This window comes from Haliotis rufescens, unplaced genomic scaffold (genome assembly GCF_023055435.1).
Source record: "Haliotis rufescens isolate VD_foot unplaced genomic scaffold, xgHalRufe1.0.p SCAF_13, whole genome shotgun sequence".
Lineage (NCBI taxonomy): Eukaryota > Metazoa > Mollusca > Gastropoda > Lepetellida > Haliotidae > Haliotis > Haliotis rufescens.
The window spans coordinates 30,001,089-30,018,264 of NW_025963813.1; the positions used below are offsets into that span (position 1 = coordinate 30,001,089).

Below are 17,176 nucleotides of genomic sequence, written 5' to 3' on the forward strand. Positions count from 1 at the left end.
CCATTTTCAATTTGAATGCATGTGTATAGGACACACTATCTGGTAAAACCCTGTAATAAATATTTAAATAGCAAAGTTCAAACTAAGGGTGGTCCTATCATTGAGCTATGGTTCTTTAAGTCTGGTGTTATAGCATTTGAATCTGGGACCCCCTAAATTTTCATCTTTTAACATTAGGGTTATGACATGGACCTCTAGACTTTCCTGCTTAATTTCTCACACTAAACAGTCATTCAAAAACAAAATGACTGGTTACCTAATCTGTTGGTAGTATCTTTTAATTTTACCAATTTACCACTATAAACTCATTAAGCTTTTGGCAGCAGTGGGTCAATACATGAAGATATACAGCAGTGTTTGAAATTAAGCTTGAAAAGTAAGGGGTCGTTCACAAAAGTGTTTGTTATAAACGTAGTTTACTGTAATTCCGAACACTCTATTTTACATTTTGTTTCTTTTAACTTCTGAAAATACTCTCTCTTGCATGTTTATATCAATTGATTATATGTATATCTACAAAATTGCCTCTCTTCCGTCCGCCACTACACGTGTCTGCGTTCGCATTTGTCCATTCCAACTTTTTGTTTTAACCAGGTTGTCCGGATTTTATCTGAATGTTATGACTGCAGAATAAACTGCTTTGAGTTGACTGCGGTGTAGATTGATCCTTGGAATGGTTCTGGCAATAAATATATCTTAACTTATCTCATCTTATCACTGAAAAGTGAATCCATGTTTGTGCTGTGGGTTGACTAAAGATTTCCTGTATCACACAGGAACAGTAATACTATGCTGCCTCTTGCAACACTTGCCAGTGCCTGGAGAAACAAGGAATAGATTGACTCAGATCACTACAAGGCCAAGAATTCATCTTGTGATGAGATGCAGTGGGCACTACATTCCTCGGACTGATCCCATCTTGTGCTCATCATCATGCTGCATAGCCCAGACACAAGGGAGGGACTGGCAGTGCTATAAATAGATCTGGCTGTTGTAGACAGTAGTCCCTCATGGAACACTTCATGACCAGGCCGATATTGTTGACGGCAGCCAGTAAAATGTCTACCACCACCACCACTACCATCACGACTAAAACCACCACCACCACCATCACCACTAAAACCACCACCACCACTACCACCATCACTACCACCACCACTACCACCATCACTACCACCACCACCACAACCACCACCACAACCACTACCACCATCACTACCACCACCACTACCACCATCACTACCACCACTACTACCACCACCACAACCACTACCACCACCACCATCACCACCACTACCACCACCACTACCACCATCACTAGCACCACCACTACCACACAGATACAACTACCACTACAACCACCATTACTACCACCACCACTACCACCATCACTACCACTACCACCACCACTACCATCACCACTACCACCACCACCATCACTACCACCACCACTACCATCACCACTAAAACCACCACCACCACTACCACCACCACCATCACTAACACTACCACTACCACCATCACTACCACCACCACCATCACTACCACCACCACTACCATCACCACTACCACCACCACCATCACTACCACCACCACTACCATCACCACTAAAACCACCACCACCACTACCACCACCACCATCACTAACACTACCACCACCACCACCACCACCACTATAACCACCACCACTACTACCACCACCACCACAACCACTACCACACAGATACAACTACCACTACAACCACCATTACTACCACACCACTACTACTACAATCACCATCTGTGGTCGACTAATAAAGGCGACCAACCCGTTGCAATGTCCCAGATGTTAAAGGAGCAGTCCACTCTGAAGGCTACCTACCTGTTGCAATGTCCCAGATCTTAAAGGAGCAGTCCACTGAGGAAGGCTACCTACCTGTTGCAATGTCCCAGATCTTAAAGGAGCAGTCCACTGTGGAGGCTACCTACCTGTTGCAATGTCCCAGATCTTAAAGGGGCAGTCCACTGAGGAAGGCTACCTACCTGTTGCAATGTCCCAGATCTTAAAGGGGCAGTCCACTGAGGAAGGCTACCTACCTGTTGCAATGTCCCAGATCTTAAAGGAGCAGTCCACTGTGGAGGCTACCTACCTGTGGCAATGTCCCAGGTCTTAAAGGAGCAGTCCACTAATTAAGGCTACCTACCTGTTGCAATGTCCCAGATCTTAAAGGAGCAGTCCACTGTGAAGACTACCTACCTGTTGCAATGTCCCAGATCTTAAAGGAGCAGTCCACTGTGGAGGCTACCTACCTGTTGCAATGTCCCAGATCTTAAAGGAGCAGTCCACTGTGAAGACTACCTACCTGTTGCAATGTCCCAGATCTTAAAGGAGCAGTCCACTGAGGAAGGCTACCTACCTGTTGCAATGTCCCAGATCTTAAAGGAGCAGTCCACTGTGAAGACTACCTACCTGTGGCAATGTCCCAGATCTTAAAGGAGCAGTCCACTGTGAAGACTACCTACCTGTTGCAATGTCCCAGATCTTAAAGGAGCAGTCCACTGTGAAGACTACCTACCTGTTGCAATGTCCCAGATCTTAAAGGAGCAGTCTGTTGATCCGCTGATGACAAGCCTGTGGTGAGGTGGCTTGCCAGCCAGATAACCTACAACACAAGAATCGGATATATCAATAGCGGGCTACACATCCAACAAGAGCATTCTCTATAGTAGAGTTGGGCTTCACTCTCCTTTCCACGTGTATTTCAGTTATATCATGGCATGTCCATTTAATGGAAAGTCCGATGTGAGGCAGGTCTTAGACGTTCAATTTGCCTCATTTCAGGGTGAGCAAATAAAGACGTTGTACTCAAAAATAAACATCCTCACTACGTCATGGGTTTCAGTACAATCTGATCCTCCGCCCACTGCTGTGAACTGTGGTCAGTATTTATACCAACACATAAAGCCACACCCTTGTTCCAGTGACAGAGAAACTAGTGAGTGATCTGACCAATGAGTGTTCAGAATACATCACACAAACAGCAATATTTCTCATGCAACATGTGTCACAGCCTTCCGGACATCTACTCGACTGTGCTGCTTCAATATCAGGATACAGAGCAGTTCACAGAGTAGGACTCATTGACTTGAGCATCTTCCTGAGTCAAGGGCGTTAACTGACTATAAAAGTCCAGGATCCACCCTGGCCGATCTAGGCTGGAATTTTGGAGTTACGTTTTGGCTAGACTAACGAGTCAAAATCATGTAATGAAATCATGTTCGTAAACTGCTGTGCAGATTTCAGTCAACTGTAGGATTTGCAAAGCATGTGTATCTTTTCATGTATTTAATCAAGGGGCTCAAGTAATATGATGCACTTTGCAAGGAAAGACCCATCTTTTAACAACATAGATCTTGATCACTGATCAGATCATCTTGACTGGCCGCTGCCATTTTCTTTGAAGCAAATGCAAGTAATATGATAGGTGAAATCTGATTGGTCAATAGGAGGGACATAGCTCGTACTAGCCACTGGTGGTGTTATGATCGAGCTACCAAATTCCGGCAAGGGTGAAAACTGGACTTCTAAAGATAACTCCCTTGCCTCAGGAAGATGTTCCATAAGTTACACACAACCCCACAACAACATGCATCATGACTACAAGACATAAGGGCCGAATGTATTCATCGGCAATGGAGGAACATAGTTTATCCAAAACGGTGAAATATTGATGATGTTAGCACAGGTACAGTTGAGGGTGCCCATCCCCCCATCCCTTGAATCCTGAATACTAAATTTTCACTGTGAATCGCCTTGCTCATCCTGAATACTTTTTAAAACAAATCTCAAAAGCATAGAGAATGGTATGCGATTTGAAGTTAAATTTCAGAAAAAATAAAGAACATATAATATACAGTGATTCCTCAATATACTTCTGTCATAAAGGACATGTTACCGTCCCTAATATCCTCTAAATAGACCTTGAATCCCACGTACCAAAAATGGTTAGCCGCCTCATAGTAATGACTGACAGAATACATAATTCAAATTTAAGGTAACAAAGGGACATTACTCTCTGTTGCGTAATAGTGAGTGAGTGAGTTGGGTTTAACACCGCTTTTAACATTATTCCAGTTATGTCACGGCTTAATGTGGGAGGAAAGCTCTATATTTGAGACCGACCTGACTTTTGTGAAGCTTGCTCTGACAACAGAAACACAGTTGTCACACTGCCAGTATGTCCACCAAGGTTTCGGAGTTGTCTCCCTTCCTTGAGGTCCCATACCTTCAATGTTGTGTCTCGACTGAAAAAAATAAACTTCTGATGATGGCACATATCTTTAAAGATATGCAATGCAAACAACAGACCTGGATCTTGATGTAATTGTCAAAGCAATATTCAGGAAAATGAAAAACGCTTTCACCAATAAGTTGAATCTCAATCGAATCAGAGACCATATTCCGATATTTGGTCTCTGATCAAATCATGTAGCATGAAAAATGACTTCAAAAAGACGAAAACATGTGATACAAATCTTTGAATGTTGTCTTTCTAGTTGATAGGCATTTGGAAGCTCGAAGGTCATGAAGACATGAAACGTTTGATGGACAACAATTTCTTTGTTCTACATAACTCAGCATTAGAAATTGGCACTGTAAACCTTGCCAAACTGTTAACAAATAGTTACGGTATCATAAGGACCAGTAGAAATTTGCCTTTTTTTGTGGGTTTTGCTATATGTTCTCATTATAAGGACTAGTGGACTAAAACTGTTAGTTTCTATCCTTAAACTAATTTTAGGGCAACATTATCCTCTTCATCAGGTGAAAGACAACAGGAGACGGCAAGAAGTAGCCTTGAAATGTTGTTACAAAGAATTATGTCGTTATCCATAAAATGTCTTCATGTTGTCTTGCTGTAATATATGGGTGGCCAGTTAGGCTGGCTTCACACTACGACCATATATTTCCTGAGACGTGTTATGATCTGAGGTTTCAAGAACATACCTCGTGTGAAGTCAGCTTCACTTACAGGGAACGGAATGAAAACCACGACCAAAACAATGCAATACTTATACAGTAGATACAATATAATCTAAGAATTATTTTCACTTTGCGCAAGTTCCAATCTCATTAAAATCAGAGCTAGTTCTTGCTACCACTAAACAATGATCTGTGGACATCCCATTAGAGGTCACGTCAGAACGACCTTTCATCCAACCAATCAGAGCGTCACTTACCAGATCATGAAAGTGACAGTCGGAATGTGATTTCTAATCATGCAGCCTCGAAAACTTTAAAACGGAGTATTCCAAACGATAGTTACGGGCTTAAATATGTATTGAAGCATAGTCGCCAATTTGAAATTAGTGCCGTAAAGCACGAGAAAGCTGCCTTCTGATTGGCTAATGTCGACTTCTTGTCAGTAATTCCATTGGTCGGTCAGAGTTTGCAAAAGGTCGTTCAGACGTGACCCATAATGGGATGTCCTCAGATCTTTGTTTAGCGGCAGCGAGAACTAAGATCTGATTTTAATGAGATTGCGCAAGTTCATTTGAGTATGAACCTCCACAGAGTGAGGGTGAAATTTGGTGCATTGGCTATTGATATTTAGGGGGGGGGGGGGGGGGGGGAGATATTCAATGTATTTTTCATCTCTTGGGTTCAGTCTGTTGGGTTTGGTAGACCCATGAGTGGAGTCTTTTGAAAATAAATACTGTTTCAGGTAACTACTAAAAAGCATGTGTTCGTGTGCTTCCACATGTCGCCTGTCATTAAGCCTCATAACAGGGATACATGTCTAAGTTAAGTGAGTACATATATTCAGTGTTCCTGTTGACCACGAATTACCAGTTTTTTACCAGTAAAATAAGGCTGGGACTGGTAATTCATGTGAAGAATATTTTTCAAATGAAGTCAGCTTGTCTGTTACCATCAGGGTTTCCTCTTGTCTATTTGTAGTGCAAGTAAGTAATAAATCATATTGCTTAAGATTAAATGTATATTTGTAGCAAATTCGTCAAAATTATTCAACAAAAGAAGAGAAAATTTTGACTGAACTTTGAGTGAATGACGTGCTGATCTGACTAAGCTACTGTAGAGAGGAAGTCATTGCATTGAACGTGTTGAACGATTTATAACCAGGTAATTTTCTACGGTGGCCCATAAGGGACATGGAGTCTGTTTTTCCATATTTTGATATTTCACTTACATTTATCGTAACCTTTTGCAAATTAACACGATTTGTCTTACAAATATGTGATAAATCATGTGTAAAGAAGATTTTGAATCGCTGAAAAACGAAACGAAAATGTCAAAAACTAAAATGAAAATACAGAAAACTATTTCTACCGCGGTGATAATATTCCCACCGCGGTGGAAATATTATCACCACGGTGGAAATAGTTTTCTGTGTATTCATTTTAGTTTTTGACATTTTCGTTTTGTGTTTTTGACATTTTCATTTTAGTTTTTGACCTTTTCGTTTTGGTTTTTGACATTTCCATTTTAGTTTTTGACATTTTCACTTTACATTTCAGCGACTCAATAGCTACTTAAAAGTACATTTTCCATGTTTTCGGATGTTTTTATACATGATTTATCACATATTTGTATGGCAAATTGTGTTAATTTGCAAAAGGTTACGATAAAAGTAAGTTAAACATCAAAATATTGAAAAACAGACTCCATGTCCCTTATGGGCCACCGTAATTTTCATACGTTTTTTTGTTTCTTGAAGTTGGGACTGACAATAATTAGGGAGGACCGGTAATTTTTTGAGGTGTCAGTCCACCAATTTCAAAAGCCAGCAGGAACACTGTATATACGTGATGCAAGCATTCAGTCAGTAAAGACATGGATGTACGCAAGCTTAAGCTGAAAAAACTTCATTTGGTAATCAACAAGGCTCTTCCCAATCTCATTAAAATCATATCTAAGTTCTCGCTGCCGCATAACAAAGATCTGAGGATATCCCATTACGGGTCACGTCAGAAGGACCTTTGGCGAACTTTTACCGATCGCTGAAATGACTAACAAGAAGTCGACATCAGCCAATTAGAAAGCAGCTTTTTCGAGCTTTACGGCACTTGTTTCAACCTGGCGACTTCCATTTCAGACTACGCTTGAAAAATATGTTGACAAAGTTCTCGATTGAAATTTTGAAAACTGAACAAACGAACATTCCTGAATGTCTAATATATGCTTGAGGTTGTATAGCAGTGCTTTCCACATACTGTGCAACGCTTCCTCCTTTCAAATGTTTATCCTATGGAAGCGAGAGACAGACAATAAGTTTGAAAGAATCAGTCGTACGGGTCGTAACTGTCGTTCGCAAAAGCCGTGTTAACGTTTTTGAGGTTGCATTATTAGAAAACTCATTCCGACTGTCACTTTCATGATCTGGTAAGCGACGCTTTGATTGGTGGGATGAAAGGTCGTTCTGACATGACCCGTAATGGGAAGTCCTCAGATCTTTGTTCAGCGATAGCGAGAACTAAGATCTGATTTTAATGAGATTGGGTAAAATCAAAGACAGTGTTGGGATAATTGGGTTATTGAATTTCTTCATGGGTATTTGTATGCAAGCAACTCAAAATTAATTTGGTAATGGTAATTTAGCCCATCTGGAGTTCAGTATGCCCAAAATCATTTCTCACCTAGCTGTGACAAGGATTCTCCCATCAACTACGAGGTCGTTGATAATGTCGCTGTGGTCTGGATACTCCGAGATGAAACAAAATGAACTCTTCCATTTCTTCCTCAAACTGTGAATAGGATCTTGAACATCTGTCACAAATAGATACACAAGTCATGTGACAATCAGAGTCTCAGGGCAGTTGGTAGATACTGAAGTCTTGTCATGGTGGGGACATATCTTGTCCTGGAACAACCTGGAGGGAGGCCCGTGAAGATCCGGGGTACAATAGGTCTTCAGCAACCCATGCCTGCTGTAAAAGGCGACTATGCTTATCGTAAGAGGCGACTAATGGGATCGGGTGGTCAGGCTCGCTGACTTGGTTGATACATGTCATCGATCCCAATTGAGTGGATCAATGCTCATGTTCTCAGTCACTGGATTGTCTGGTCCAGACTTGATTATTTACAGACTGCCGTCATATAGCTGGAGTATTGCTGAGTGCGGCGTTAAACAAAAAACAAACAAACAAACAAACTTGGATGGAAGGTAGGATGATGGTTATGAAGTGAGTGACTGAGTACACCCGTGCCACTTGGCCCTAGTACATCTCCACCACTGGGCCTAAGTACACCTATGCCACTTGGCCCTAGTACATCTCCACCACTGGGCCTAAGTACACCTATGCCACTTGGCCTAAGTACATCTCCACCACTGGGCCTAAGTACACCTATGCCACTTGGCCCTAGTACATCCCCACCACTGGGCCTAAGTACACCTATGCCACTTGGCCCTAGTATATCTCCACCACTGGGCCTAAGTACATCCATGCCACTTGGCCTAAGTACATCCCAACCACTGGGCCTAAGTACACCTATGCCACTTGGCCTAAGTACATCTCCACCACTGGGCCTAAGTACACCTATGCCACTTGGCCCTAGTACATCCCCACCACTGGGCCCAAGTACACATATGCCACTTAGCCTAAGTACATCCCCACCACTGGGCCTAAGTACACCCATGCCACTTAGCCCTAGTACATCCCCACCACTGGGCCCAAGTACATATATGCCACTTGGCTCTAGTACATCCCCACCACTGGGCCCAAGTACATATATGCCACTTGGCCTAAGTACATCCCCACCACTGGGCCCAAGTACATATATGCCACTTAGCCCTAGTACATCCCCACCACTGGGCCCAAGTACATATATGCCACTTGGCCCTAGTACATCCCCACCACTGGGCCCAAGTACATATATGCCACTTAGCCCTAGTACATCCCCACCACTGGGCCCAAGTACATATATGCCACTTGGCTCTAGTACATCCCCACCACTGGGCCCAAGTACATATATGCCACTTAGCCCTAGTACATCCCCACCACTGGGCCTAAGTACACCCGTGCCACTTGGCCCTAGTACATCCCCACCACTGGGCCTAAGTACATCCATGCCACTTAGCCCTAGTACATCCCCACCACTGGGCCCAAGTACATCCATGCCACTTGGCCTAAGTACATCCCCACCACTGGGCCTAAGTACACCCATGCCACTTAGCCCTAGTACATCCCCACCACTGGGCCTAAGTACATCCATGCCACTTGGCCTAAGTACATCCCCACCACTGGGCCTAAGTACACCCATGCCACTTGGCCCTAGTACATCCCAACCACTGGGCCCAAGTACATATATGCCACTTGGCCCTAGTACATCCCAACCACTGGGCCCAAGTACATATATGCCACTTGGCTCTAGTACATACCCACCACTGGGCCCAAGTACATATATGCCACTTGGCTCTAGTACATACCCACCACTGGGCCCAAGTACATATATGCCACTTGGCCCTAGTACATCCCCACCACTGGGCCTAAGTACACCCGTGCCACTTGGCCCTAGTAAGTATATATCCACCACTGGTCCAAGTTCACCCCACCACTGGTCAAATACACCCCACCACCCTCCCCCTAGCTGAATATTATGAGATGAAATTGTCGAGGGAATAAGTCTTACCCGACTTCTTTTTCTTAAGTGCTATTTTCTCCGTGGTCTGTTTTATAACTGGTGGTTCGTGCTTCTTGGGCGGGTTCTCCTTCTCAGGCGGGTTCTCCTTCTCAGGGCTGTGGACGCACAAGACAGAATTGAATAAAGAAGGTGAAAATATAAACATGTAACTAAACAGAAGGAATGTCACGTTTCACGAATACATCGATAATATTCTCAGACGATACGATACAATACGCAATACGCACTTACCTGTATTGATTCATACGTTAATGTATGTTTTGATTCATATCTTAATCCTGTATCCTTGCACACATGGACCCATTACTTCTGACTTAATTTATTTAATATGTTTGGTGCACTTTTAAAGTATTTCGTGAATGCAACCTTGCTATTTTATCTAATAACAGAAAAAAATTTTGCTGCCACTCCAATCTTATCTGACATAAAGTTTTGATTGAAATAAGACATTTTTAATTAAAAAATATGAGACAATGCTATTCAGGATGTTTCAAGCTTTTTTAATTATGTTTATGGTCTATGAAATACAACAATTTACGGCACATTTACACAAATTAAGTATTGCGAAGCATCATGATATGTATCGTGTCTGGAGATAAGCGTATCGTGACATCACTAGTCAATAGAATCTTTCTAGTATCTGCTACCTGGCTCTATTTGGATGTTCAGAAAGAAGAGATGATGCAGCAACATTGATTGATTGATTGATTGATTGATTGATTGATTGATTGATTGATTGATTGATTTGATTGATTGATTGATTGATTGATTGATTGATTGATTGATTGATTGATTGATTGATTGATTGATTGATTGATTGATTGATTGATTGATTGATTGATTGGATTGGATTGATTGGATTGGATTGGGTTGGATTGGATTGGATTGGATTGGATTGGATTGGATTGATTGATTGATTGATTGATTGATTGATTGATTGATTGATTGATTGATTGATTGATTGATTGATTGATTGATTGATTGGATTGGATTGGATTGGATTGGATTGGATTGGATTGTTTGTTTAACGCTGCACTTGTTAATGTGTCCAGCCTATAGCCATCTTACGCAAAGTTACAAAGAATCTAAATTTTACATCTTTCCAAATATTCTGAAGTTTAATACACCACTGTCATCGCAAGACCCTATTATCAATATGAAAACAGCAAAGTACTTGTTTTATGCCAATGTTGTAAGAACACAAATACTCCAACATGTATAAAATGCAGTTATGTTGAAACTGCTTTTGTTAAAAAGCAAAGAAATGTATTATATCTTATACTGTTTGCACCTTAATTGTATTTCGTCTGTACAAAAAGGCCCAGAACAAAGTGAAGGTGAGTGCTGCACTCAGCAATATTTCAGCTATATGACGGCAGTGATTGATATCATGAGCATAGATCTACGCAATTGGGATACAATGACATGCATCAACTAAGTCCGCGAGCCTAACCACCCGATCCCGTTAATCGCCTCACACGACAAGCATGGGTTGCTGAAGACCAATACTCACGTGCCCCTTCATGGGCCTCGCAGCAACATACTGATTAAATATGGTATTCCTGAGGGAAGTCCTTCCATGTTGTATCTACTACTGACAGGAGTAACAAAATACATATTACTTACATAAATATCTATTCCATGCACAATTAATGATATTTTTGGTTTCTTTCATCATTTATTTTAAAATTTCGTTATCTAAGAAAAGATGAAAAGTGTAGATAAATTTGATCTTTGCAAAAACCTTCATATTAGCATAACATTTAGTAGAGTCCTTAATTAAGGGTGTCCTGGGTCTGTTTGGTTTGCTGGTATGGTACTTGAATCGAGAGACCTCCAAACTTTAAACCTTTAACATTAGGGTAACAATACGTACCCCTTAATTATTTTTACTTTGGCTTTAGACCAGTGGCTAATATAAGTCACGAAGTGCATTGATATCTTTAAATATGTGTATATTTATTTAATATTCCTGAACATAGCTATGAAAAAAGACAAAATAACTATGCAATGTTTTCTAATCTTATTTGGTAACAAAATGAATAAGAAGCAAAATAGTTAAACAACTTTCATAAATTCCTTTTTGAAACTACTCGTTTCATGAAATAATTTGTTGTTCATGTACACAGGTCCTTGATCTTGACTATTCATGGTGAGGGACCAAGGGAAGTAACTCTTTCCCAAGGGAAGTAACTCTTTCCCAGAATTGAATTTCTGTCTGATCTCGACTGCTATCCAAACAGGATGAGATCAAAGTCCCACTGAAGTTTGGTTCAGACAGATTCCACTTAATATTAGTCTAGGTTAAGAAAGGGACTTTAGTTATTTCTATTTTAGACAAATAGCAAAATACAATGTACCAGACAAACCGTCATACAGCAGGAATATCACTGTGTGCGGCATTAAACAAACAAACCAGACATACCTCCTTTTTTCATCTGGCTCTGTTTCCATGGCAACGTCCTCATGGTCACTGTCAGCGGGATCTTCGATTCCTGTCATTTCAGCCTCGGTCTCTGTAAAAGTTGACCAATCATCCGAGCCGAGGGATGATTCATTAGGAGAGTTGAACGAGTCAAATTTACCAACATCTTCATCGTCAGACACCTGTGCCAGGTACTCCTGTAGTCTCTCCCGAAACTGGGACTTCTTCCCAATCTGAATAAAAAACACCAAAGAAAGGCTTATGAGATATGTATGATACGGTATTTGCCATAATAAGCACCTGGGCATATAGAAAATTGACAAAGGGGAGCGCTATCAAAACCATTCACAAGTTAAATTTGTTGTCAGAGATTGCAAGATAGCGAACAAACATAGTTCAAACGCAGATGAAACTAAATGTTTTTGATGATATACTTCTCAACTTCTGATACGATATCAGATATGTCATTCTATTTAAACATACACTTGACACCAAATAAAAATCAGTTTTGTGTATCATAGAAAGATACAAATATCTCTTTGAAAAGTGAGTGAGTGCGTATGGTTTTACGCCGCTTTTAGCAATAATCCAGCAATATCACGGCGGGGGACACCAGAAATGGGCTTCACACATTGTAGACAAATGTCGGGAATCGAACCCGGGTCTTCAGCGTGACAAGCGAACGCTTTAACCACTAGGCTACCCGACCACCCCCAGGTATTTTGTAAACAAAGTGGCATCAAACTTTGACCCACTCACAGACTGCTGCCAGACCTGTCTTTCAGGCCCAGTCTCGACAGTTTCCTCTGTATTTCTGTCTTAACTCTAACCTTTACTCCATACTCTGTCTTTGAAAAGAGGAGTAGAATAGTTACAAGGCAATTAATTCCCTTCTTCACATCAGTTTTCTGTAAATAATCTTAAAAGTACACAAGAAAATATGTACTCTCATGTAAATTTGGATTTAGTAGCGGCCGTTGATAGATTACCTATAGAATGGTCCTGAAGTTGGTCAGGGTGTGCTTTTTGGCGAAGGGTGCATAATATGGCAAATACAGTTTGTGGAGTTTCCAGATGTAGCGAGTGATGAACCTCTTTTTTTACCAGAATTTCAGCCAGATCAGTGATGTGACTGAGTGAGTTGGGTTTAACGCCACTTGTAGAGGGAGCCTGTGCCCCACGGCTAAGTGCTCATCTTCTGCCTTAGTCCAGACATTGTAATTAATACCACCTGTGAAACTGAGACGCTGTCTCCCTGTAATTGGGGCTTTCAGTAACTGCTTAATGGGCTGTCCTCAGATCATCTTCCCACATCTTCCCACATCTTCCCGAGGCAAGGGAGTTAACTAACTTTAATAGTCCAGTTTCCACCATTGACGAACTAGACTGGAATTTCTGGGTTCGATCGTAGCACCACCAGTTGCTATTACGAGTTATGTTTCTTCTATGTCCCTCCTATTGACCAATCAGATTCGACCTCTCATATCACTTGCATTTACTTCAAACAAAGTGGCAACGCCTAGTGAAGACGATAGGATCGATAATCAAGATCCATATTGAAACAAAATGGGTCTTACTTCGAAAAGTGCAACAAATCACGTGAGCACATTGATTAAAAACATGAAACGATTTTTAAAGTACCTGTTGACACTAAGTTGGCCGTGCACATGTTTAGCAAATCCTGCAATCGACCAAAATCGGCATGGCAGTTTATGAACCGGATGTTGATTTCATTATGCGAATTTGATTGGACTATGCTTAGGCTCGTTAGTCCAGCCAAAATAAAACTCCATAATTCTAGCCTATTTCGGCAAGGGTGGAAACTGGTCTTTTGTAGTCAGTTAACTCCCTTGCCTCAGGAAGATGATCTCTGGACGGCCAATTACAGGTCACGGTGGAACGAGATCGAGAAAGTGAAAGTCTGAATGTGTTTTCTTATCATGCAACATATAAAAGATTGACTTTGGGCATTCAGAATGACAGTTACAGGCTGTACAACTGATTCCAATGCTTGACATTGTCTACCTTTGGCCCCTAGCCAAAAATGCAACTCAATATGAATGCAACACCCCCCTCCTCTCAAGCATCAGTGGATTCATATCTGAAGAAAATTTTCTCTGTCAGGTTTACAGGAGAATCCTCACCTTAATCCAACCTTAAATGAATCCAATCACACACCAAATAGCACCACTTATTAGGGCTGAGTAGAGTACTTCCGCTAAAACAATACATGTGCGCCGGCTCGTGTCAGCCTTTGGCGCAGTCACAAAGAACAAAGACACCGTGGGTGGCGTCTGTCTGGACTTGCAGGTGTGATCAGAGATGACATCAGTGCATTAGTGGGGAGAACTCTTGTCTTGACCCAAGCCGTGACAATTCACAGGATGTAATTAGTGTTTGAATAACCTTGCTTATCTACTTGTTACAAGTGCTGCTCAATAAACAGTGGTGTGGAATACATAGTTGTTTGTTTTCAGCGTATGTCTAAGATGGTATTTTGGCTATCCAAAATGTCTTATTGTTGATATAAATGTGATGTTTAATAATGTAGGCAAAGACTGTCGAGGCTCACACGCTCTTGACCGCGAAAACTTTGTCAAACGACAACAAATATGACTTTTAACGAGTCAAAGTATGGCATCTATGATATATGAATCCATTCCCGATCAACTAAAGTTTGTTTCAAGGCATCAATAGTGATAATCTGATCGTGTCTGCTGTAAACCAGAGACCATATACCGTCGGTGTGTAAACTAACCCGGAAATATCAATCAGCTGTGCTTATGTTTTCTCCAATCTACTGATGATTCAGTTAAAAAGTAACCAATGATACAACTTCAAAGAATTTTGATGAAATGGTCGAAAGAAATTGTATCTGAAATTATTATTTTATCAGGAGTAATATATTCCAATATGTGTTATTTTACAATATGTTAAAAATGATAAGAACCATTAGCGTAGCACTTTGGTACAGCTGATTGCTAGTGCAGGATATTTTTGTATATGAAACAATCTAACCAGTCACCGTATAGGGACTTTCCGCGCTACATGTTTTTCGATTGCGAAAACGTTATGTTGGCATAGTCTTCAAATTGCCACAAATATGACTTTTAACGAGTCAAAGTATGACATTTATGATATATGTACCAATTCTCTGGCAACTAAAGTTTGTTTCAAGGTGTCAATAGTGGTAATCTAACCGTGGTTGCTGTAAATAACAGTGAGTTGTGCGATCTACCGATCACTTCACACACGATTTCGCCTAAATGAATGTAAACAAATATTGAATGAAATTTTTGAATAAAATAAATTACAAACATAAGTCCAGATATACAATGAACACCTTTTTATAACCAAAAAGTACAATAATGGGATTAAATTGCGTACTTCAGTTCAGATCTGTTGACTAGTATTTAATGTGTTACATGCTCGCAGTGATCAGCTGTTTTTGATATTTTAGATGAGGGGAAAAACATTGTGTTAGATTAAAACTTGAGTTTATCAAAAATGTATGTAAATGTTGAAAGGCATGCGTTACCGCGCTATAACCAAGTTAGCGCTATATTGAAGGGCGCAATAGCGAAGGAAGGCTCTTTGAGCGCCCAGTTCACTTCATATTCCAGTTGTAGTCGACTCGCTATGTGCCAGATACTCGGTTTACTTCCTCATCTTACACCACCTGGTTGTGTATGTCCATTTCCACTAAGGTCTCGAAATCGAAGTGGTCACTAACGTGTGTATACATGTATTTCAACAGTGGCCAAGCTTATATGTTGACATGGTGCACGCTATAGTCCACATCGTGTCAGTGTAAAACTTCAGTTTCTTAAAAATGAAAGTAAACTTTGGGAGCCATTCATTACCGCACCATAACCAAGTAAGCACTATATTGAGGGGCGCAATAGCGAGGGAACACTGTATCTCTGATTCTCAGTTCTGTAGATGTAACATTTTACTGAATTTATTAGCATGATTTTGGGCAAGTACATTTTAAAATAGGGCAAGTAAGAATGTTGGTCATACTTGCCCTTGGTCAAGTAACCTCTTCAATAAATTTTCAACCCCTGATTTTTTCAAAGTTTACGCAGAGGTAATACAAAAAATAGAAAAGGGCCAAGGTGAAGTGTAAATCCAAATATTCAACCTGCTCGCACAGCTAAATTTATACTGATTTAGCAATATTCCAGCTTTATCAAAAAATGAGCTTAACACATTGTAACCATTTGGAACTGGGGGGTGGGGGGAGGAGACAAGCGAACACTTCTATTCAGACACACATATTATCATGATAATCTCCACAGTTTTGCACCACAATCAGTGAATTAGTAAGAAGTGAAACATGCACAAGTTAGTGTGTGTGTGAGTCATGCATGAATCGCCACTGAAGTGTGCACTCAAGTGGGAATAGTTACTTCAATCAGAGGTAGCCGTCTGGTGTATCAGATTACACAGGGACGTGACATTTCAGCAAGAATACACCCAAATATTATACACTGATCTCCGGAAATAATTATATCAGTTGAAACATACGGCATTAGGAAGAGAGTTTGTTTATTAAGCCTACCAGATAATTCTGAGAATAGCAATTGGACATGGATTGACGAAAATAACAAAAACAACTGAGGTACATGAACAATTTCAGCACTCAGTTCATTTTTCTTAAGAGTTGTTAAGCCACAACGGACACGTGCAATTTACGGAATTATTTCGTTTCAGCAAATATCTTAAAACAAGCTATCGCATATATACATTTTGGTCTTTAATTTAATGTTACCAAATGACTCATTTCGCATGATTTGGTGGTTACACATCGCCATCGGCATTGATGCCATTGAATGACGTGTCCTACCATTTTGGACCTCAAAGGGCAAATACGGCTTTCGTTTGAACAAACCTTTAGACGCTCCTCTTCTGAAAGTTGTCTTCCTAATCTCTCTAGATTTTCTATTTGCCTCAGTTTCTTTCTAAGTTTCCTAATTTGACGAGCCAAGTTGATACTCATGGAGGGAGCAGACATGTTTTCATTGCCCGTATGTAATTTGGGGAATTCCCATAAAGGGAAATAACTCTATTATTAGGCTATGATTTCTGAGCAGTCGGAAATTCTC

General features: G+C 40.8%; 1 protein-coding gene across 2 annotated transcripts in view; it reads right to left on the reverse strand.

Annotated features, from left to right (window-relative positions):
* The window catches only part of LOC124152248 (WD repeat-containing protein 5-like), an 86,580-nt gene extending 69,479 nt beyond the window's left edge, over positions 1 to 17,101 (reverse strand). For both annotated transcript variants that reach the window (XM_048394381.1, XM_048394382.1), the window contains exons 1-6: positions 16,963 to 17,101; positions 12,069 to 12,301; positions 9,632 to 9,738; positions 7,639 to 7,768; positions 4,163 to 4,284; positions 2,556 to 2,642 (exon numbers count right to left, since the gene is read on the reverse strand). In XM_048394381.1, coding sequence (XP_048250338.1) covers positions 2,556 to 2,642; positions 4,163 to 4,284; positions 7,639 to 7,768; positions 9,632 to 9,738; positions 12,069 to 12,301; positions 16,963 to 17,085 — 802 coding nt within the window. In that variant the 5' untranslated portion in view covers positions 17,086 to 17,101. The remainder of the gene's footprint in view (positions 1 to 2,555; positions 2,643 to 4,162; positions 4,285 to 7,638; positions 7,769 to 9,631; positions 9,739 to 12,068; positions 12,302 to 16,962) is intronic.
* Between the last annotated feature and the right edge of the window lie 75 nt (positions 17,102 to 17,176).